The 6,661-nt window shown below is 40.1% G+C and overlaps 1 protein-coding gene across 5 annotated transcripts; it reads left to right on the top strand.

Annotated features, from left to right (window-relative positions):
- The first annotated feature begins 1,746 nt into the window (after positions 1-1,746).
- On the top strand, positions 1,747-5,992 carry rgs5b (regulator of G protein signaling 5b). Of its 5 annotated transcripts, none has more exons than XM_058633780.1 (7): positions 1,747-1,959; positions 2,124-2,847; positions 4,386-4,580; positions 4,703-4,798; positions 4,884-4,945; positions 5,055-5,218; positions 5,311-5,992. In XM_058633780.1, exons 3-7 carry the CDS (start codon positions 4,537-4,539, stop codon positions 5,485-5,487), a joined length of 543 nt encoding a protein of 180 aa, XP_058489763.1. In that variant the 5' UTR covers positions 1,747-1,959; positions 2,124-2,847; positions 4,386-4,536; the 3' UTR covers positions 5,488-5,992. The 5 variants fall into 5 exon arrangements, with proteins under 5 accessions (XP_058489763.1, XP_058489924.1, XP_058490014.1 ...); XM_058633941.1 differs by having other exon boundaries at positions 1,747-2,031; XM_058634031.1 differs by having other exon boundaries at positions 1,747-2,294; positions 2,660-2,847.
- The last annotated feature ends 669 nt before the right edge of the window (positions 5,993-6,661 follow it).

Here is a 6,661-nt window from a genome sequence, read left to right as displayed (position 1 = left end):
CATTACATTTTAAACAAAGCAGATTAAGACAATCAGGTCCAATTTATGGATTAAATAGATCAGTAGCTCATGTTTTCATGTACAAAGTTCCGTTCCAGAGTAATTGCTTGAATGGTACTGAATAACTACAACTGTATCTCTGCCTGCACCAGCAGTGGAGGATAAATCGGTAGACAATGAATAAATGAGCAGCACACGTGTAGAACACAGAGACAGTTGATCCTCTAATGCAGGGGTGTCCAAACCCTTTTTTAACAAGGGCCAGATTTGATAATGTGAAGATTTGCGGGGGGCCAATGGTCCCTTCACACAATTGTCATTTTTAAATGGCAATGTCACCAAATCTAAGCCATGCAAAAGTGTACTTGGAACTGTGTTGATTTCTTTCACATCTGGAGTCAAATAACATGACATACAAGATGATGAATGTTTGTATCTGTCTGTCACAGGTGGATTTCAAACCCAGGAAAAGCGGGTGACACGTGATTTTCTGTCCATGTCCTTCCCAGGCCGTTAATACATTATAAAACCGAAGCTGCTGGCCGTACAAAATCTGGCCCCCGTGCCGGACTTTGGACACCCCTGCTCTAATGTATCCTAAATGAAGACTTAACATTAACGGTCCTGAATATGCAGAAATAGTAACGCCCACGAATATACTGTGCATTTATTGTGTAAGTGGATGGTTTATGCGTATGCGTGTGTATTACACTGCTAATCTATGGAAATAGAAATTACAAACACCATTGTTTCTACATTTGTTAAATGTTTTTCTGAACCACTCCAAGCAAACATAAGCAAAGTTTAGGCAGTTTGAAAATAGAAAGTTGTAGCTTTTAATGTCCCAGTGGAGCTAAAGCTATTCCCCAGTTTGATTGTTGTCAGCCTGCAACAGCTCATTTTCCAGCAACTTTGGGGCAGCATAAGCTATGTTTGATGTTAAATATAGTTGTCACTTTTTCAGAAAGCACTGTTTATGTCTCAACTAAGCAGCCACAACATTACTTGCCATGCACACACAGTTTTCTCCTCCCCGAGGGTTTGTATAGCAACAGTTCTTTCCTGTTCTGTTCTATTCTGACAACATTGTCTCATATAATCAGCTGTTCTGGGGCCAAATGAGGTACCTGAGTCTGCTTTACCTACAGTGTTGCAACACCGCTGTTTATTTCACTGCAGTACAAACACAATCAATGTTTAGTTTTATATCTGAAATAACAGCTGCTGTATACAGTAAGTGTTTTTACCCACATGTATTAACACACCTGCAAGGACCAGCAGTCACTAAATCAGCCACTACAGAAATCTAATAGATGTAATCTTATCCTATAGGGATTGACATCAGCTATTTAGTATGACATGAACGTACACAAATACTTTTGTTCAGATTTCTGCTGGCTGGTCTTTCCAGCTCAATGCTCCCCTCTGGAAAGGGTAACCAGAACAAGTACGGCGGGCACAACTCGACTGTCTTTCTGAAGGTTTATTCCACATACACGGTTAAGCAGCAGTCAGTTAGCAATTAGACCGTTTGTTATCTACTTACTCGAGTCAGTTAGAGAGTCAGTCAGGTTATAAAACCGACAAGTCGTACAGGTCCTGATGATAGATCGATTTACAAAGGCGCATACGAAGGCAATATATAACAAAATATGGCTTTGACGATGCACCTTAAAGGCACTTTAAAGGCAACGGTGCTTTGATGCCAGTTTTTTCCACCATTGGGTAACTTCACTTTTTTTGTCCTTTTCTTGTGAAAACCAATAATAACCAATACTACAAAAATATGAAAACCTCAGTCCATGCCAGACCACAGAGACCACTCCGGAAAGCCAAGGCCCCATCCTCCAATATATTCCAGACCGGGTTCCCAGATTTGAAAATGTTTTAAATGACTTATCATTAAGCCAAAGCTTATAGCCTCTGGGGGGAGAAGTTCCATAATACTCCGGATCCAATGTGAGACTGTTTTTTTACACCTATTACAACCTACATTTTACCACCGATCGCCTCGACACGGCACGGTTTAGAGTGCGTTTCCACTACAAAATTCTCATTTGTCTTTCAGTGAATCCATTCCAAACCTTTTGTGCATCAATGTTGTAACGTTTGTGTCATTTCAGAGCCGAGATAAATAATCCGCTCCTGCCCCCCTTTTAGTGAGAACTGTGTCAAGATCTTCTGCCGTTAGATAATACGAGCAATTTGGTGATGTAACGTCAATTTCAATGAGTTGTGTCACAGAACCATACACAGGCAAGCAGAAGCAAGAAAAGGGCTTTCAGGGTTAGTAGGTAAGGCTGTAGCAGAAAGAACGACAGTAGAAAACATTTGCCAAAGCAGAAATTACGAAACGTGACAAAATATGATTTTTATCTACTAAAGCTAGTAAAGTAAAATGATCTGACAAGATTCATCTCAGTTTAATTAACTTGCTGTTTCAATTTCAATCCCATATAAGGTTCATATATTTTGTTTGTTGCGTGTAAATTATTTCTATTTATTATTTACTCTGAGTGTCTGTTTATACTGTTCCCAGTGCTGCTGTGACGCAGTGGATTTATCTTTAGTGGGAGTAATGTGGAATTATCTTAACTTAACCTATCTCATCTTAATTTCACTTATCTTATTACAGTGGTATTATGTGTATTGGAATCAGATTCCCAGCAGGAAGTTCTTTTCATCCTGTCTGACCTCTGAGACCAGAAGCAGGAGAGAAGCTTATTCATCTGGACCAGCGGCACCCGGAACCATGTGTGTCAGGCAAAACAACCAATGAGCTGGAACGCAGTATATACCGGAATGCTGGTGGAGGACGCTGATTTTTCTCTTTCCGCCTCTCTGAGGGTATGTTTAGCAAGAATATGTTTAGTCATAAGATGGAAAGGAATTGATTATCCAGACTGAAATTGTGCAAGCGCTTCCTTAAGACACTTTTACACTATTATTTATACATCACTTACGAGGACCGTCTCCATGGAAGTCCACAACAAAAAAAACAATGTTTTACAACTCTAGAATGTAAGATCTTTAATCAGGAATGTTGATTTGTTTTATTATTTGTTCAGTTACTATTACAAACTCTTCTAACTTTCACAAAGTAGTTTCATTTATTTTCATAAAATACACTCATTCATTTGTCTGACCTTGTAAGTGCTGGGTTCCTGGGTTTGTTTGCTGGGTCTGTTTAGATCAGGGGTGTCAAACTACAGCCCGCAGGCCAGAACAGGCCCACCAGAGAGTCCAATCCGGCCCACAGGATGAATTTGTCATGAATTAGACTCTAATTGTAATGTGAAATACTATATTTTTCACTTCCAGATACCTGTGACTAAATGTTTGTGCCTTTATAGATCCACTGTAGGTTGTAATGTGAATTTGTAAATGGTAAATTTAAAAAAGATACTTCTTTGAATGTAGAAAATTCTAGAGTTCTTGTTGTTTATATTGTGATGGTACATCAAACTATTAACAAAGTGATTCAAACAATGTGTGTACACTGAGCAAAGGTTACATAAAGGGGGTTGAGAACGCAAGCTTGGCAAACTACAGCGCTATTTTGTCCATTTTTGTTTCAGGGTTATAGTTTTACTTTCTAATATCTTACAAAATAAAACAATGTTATCGTATTTGTATATAAAATGCTATAACATAGGAGTAGATTAGACATAGTGTTCACCTGTATCATTACCGATTACCAACTGTAGGGGGAACCCGAGAGCAAATCCTATGTTGTGTGACTTTAATAAAGTAGTAACCAGTTATAATAAAATAAAAGCAGGAATGTAACACTTAAAAGCGTTTACCTACATACCCAGTGTTGCTGTCCTGTAAAAATCATGGCTCTATGTTGTATTTAAATGAACCATTGTTTATGTTCATTGTTTACAATTCTTATGAACCTGACATAAAGATCATGAACATGTTTAACATGCTTCATTATAGATTCAGATACTTCTCCAGCTTAAAAATGTCTTAGTTTAACAAACAAATGAGAGCAGGGTTTTTTTCACATTTGTCATAGTTTTACAGGACGTGATTATAGTCCATATCTGTCCTGTCACTCATGTGGGACGCGTTCATATTCCCATCTCATCATTTTAATACAAGGGCTAAAGTTAGTCTGTATTAAAAGCAAGTGTTGTCAAAATGTTCTCACTTTAGTGGATTTCCCCCCCACACACCCCCCACCCCCATGTGAATGATGTGGTTTTACCGACACATACTGAAGAGGCAACGCAGAGTTAACTTTCCGGGAGGGGCAGAGATGATTGGGTTCTGGGGAAGTCAGTGTAACTCTCACATGTGCTGTTGAGCAGTAGAGGAAGTCGTCAGAGGGAAAATCTCTCTCTTCATCCACCCACACGTCATTGTCATTGGCCCAGAGTGGTGATGTCACAGTGTGGACTATCCTATAAAAGGTCGCTCTCCCACAGCAAAGGCAGAACAGCTGCGAGCTAACGCACTATTAACAAGGAGGAAGGCACTGTAACATACTTTACAAGCACTCGTCAAGCATCTTTGGAATTATTCATCATGTGCAGAGGATTAGACTCGCTGCCCATCACCTGCCTGGAGAAGTAAGCTCACGTTCCTGTTGTTTTTATTGTGTTTGTTTCGTTTTTATGAAGTCCTTATTCTTGCAGTTTATCAAAGCGTTGCATTTCTCTCTATAACATATTGCCTTCTTTTGTATTTGTAGGGCAAAGGAGCTGAAAGCTCTGTTTGGAAGTTTACTCCAGAAATCAGATCACAGCATCACTGGCACTGGACAGTCAAAGAAATGCAACAAACAAAGGTAAGACGACCAAAACCGTCTGTCTGTGGAATTAAAAGATCAGTGATTCTAAGGGATTTTTCTCACTCGTGCTTTTTTGTTGCAGGTTAAACATCAATGAGCCTCTGAAATGGAAAGAATCATTCGAGGAGTTGCTGTCCTGCCAAAGTACGTACAACCCTCTACAGTGCACCCGAAGTGAAATATATGATGCAATCATTCTAAATCCTTCGAGACGTCAACCAGATGTTGATCCCCACGTTTTTCTCTTTTCCAGATGGACTGTGCCTGTTCAGAGCATTCCTCGTCTCAGAGTTCAGCGAGGAAAACATCGCCTTCTACTTGGCATGTGAGGACTATCGTGCAGCTAAACCTTCCAAACTGGCCACGAAGGCCAAGAAGATTTACGAGGAGTTCATTGGGTTGGACGCAAAACGAGAGGTAAGTGTCACATCACCAAGAGTACAGACATGTGTCGGTGTCTCTTGTCTTGCTGTAAAGTGCAGTTCATCAAATCCTCTGTTTCCCAACAGGTGAATCTGGACCATGTGACCAAGTCCATCACAAAGGAGAACATGGAGCATCCCAGCCAGTCCTGTTTTGACCTGGCCCAATCCAAAATCTTCTCTCTGATGGAGAAGGACTCTTACCCTCGTTTCCTCAAGTCTCCTTTTTACCTGGAGCTCAGCAGAAAGTCCAAGAGCGGGTAAAAATACTTCTTTTGACAAACTTTCCTGCAAGCAGCAGATTTGTCAAATAAGCTTTGTGACGCACAGCAGAGACTGGAACAGGTCAGACCTCAGTCCGAAGAGTTTCATGTGGTCATGGTTTGGAGATCAGAGGTTCTAAAATAGACGAGCATCCAAGCTAGAAGCTGGAGGACCCTGTCCCTGCCGGGAGAAGACATTGAAACAGACTGGGACGTCTCACGCTGGAAGAGACACGTGTTGCACAAACATAAACAGAAGCAACAGTGGAATAAAGTATAGAGAATGTAAACAAGAAATGAATTCCACACAACAAAACTACCACTAGGAGAAAATGTTTCTCCGTAGCATTGATGTTTATTTATTCTTTATTTATTAAGTTATTTTATATGATGTGAATCTAGGGTGTGTGCCACAAGTCGGTGAAAACTGCTTCGTATTTGGTATGTTTTTATCTGAAGTACTGTATGTGACACTAAGTGCTGTGAATAAAAGATGATTTTTCAGACGATTGTTCTTTCTATTTGTTTGTTTTCCGTGGGAAAATTCACACGTGTATGAGAGGTGGATGTGTTCGGGGAGGACAGAGGCAGAAACACTTGCTCATGTTCACTGTTCCGGCTGCTGCTAACTCAGTAGTTCCACTTCACACGTAGGTGACAGAATGACTGCTTTCCTCCAAAGTTACAGTGAACGGAAGGTTTGTGTGTGTGTGTGTGTGTGGGTGTGTGTGTGGGTGTATGTACTTCTATACATATACATCTTTGTGAGTTCCAAAAAACTTACAAACCTTTATGAGGACATGTTGACCTTGTGGGGACATTTAGTTAAGTGGACCCACAACTTTAAAGGGCTTTTTCAGGATTAAGACCTGGTTTTAGGGTTAGTGTTAGAATTGGGTTTAGTTTACGGTTAGGGTCAAGGTTGGTGACCCCCGCTTATGTCTATGAAATGTCTTAAAAACAAGCTTTTGTGTGTATGTGTGCGTGTGTGAGAGAGAGAGTGAGAGATATTCTATAACACGTCACTTTCTACACATACATCAGATACAAACATACATCAGATACATCAAATAAGTTCACAAAACAAATTTTGCATGTTTCAAAATATGCCTGTTTGCTTAAAGACTTGAGCTATAATGTACTGAATAGTGACGTGGAACAGTTTTCACCTGTTT

This window comes from Solea solea, chromosome 1 (genome assembly GCF_958295425.1).
Source record: "Solea solea chromosome 1, fSolSol10.1, whole genome shotgun sequence".
NCBI classification, from domain to species: domain Eukaryota; kingdom Metazoa; phylum Chordata; class Actinopteri; order Pleuronectiformes; family Soleidae; genus Solea; species Solea solea.
The sequence above is the reverse complement of the archived record's forward strand: the minus strand, read 5'-3'. Positions and strand labels throughout refer to the sequence as shown.

Coding starts and splice junctions, on each gene's coding strand:
- rgs5b (XM_058633780.1), top strand. CDS start 4,537: ATGTGCAGAGGATTAGACTCGCTGCCCATCACCTGCCTGGAGAA. Junction 4,946..5,054: donor GGAGTTGCTGTCCTGCCAAA/GTACGTACAACC, acceptor TCTCTTTTCCAG/ATGGACTGTGCCTGTTCAGA. Junction 5,219..5,310: donor GGTTGGACGCAAAACGAGAG/GTAAGTGTCACA, acceptor GTTTCCCAACAG/GTGAATCTGGACCATGTGAC.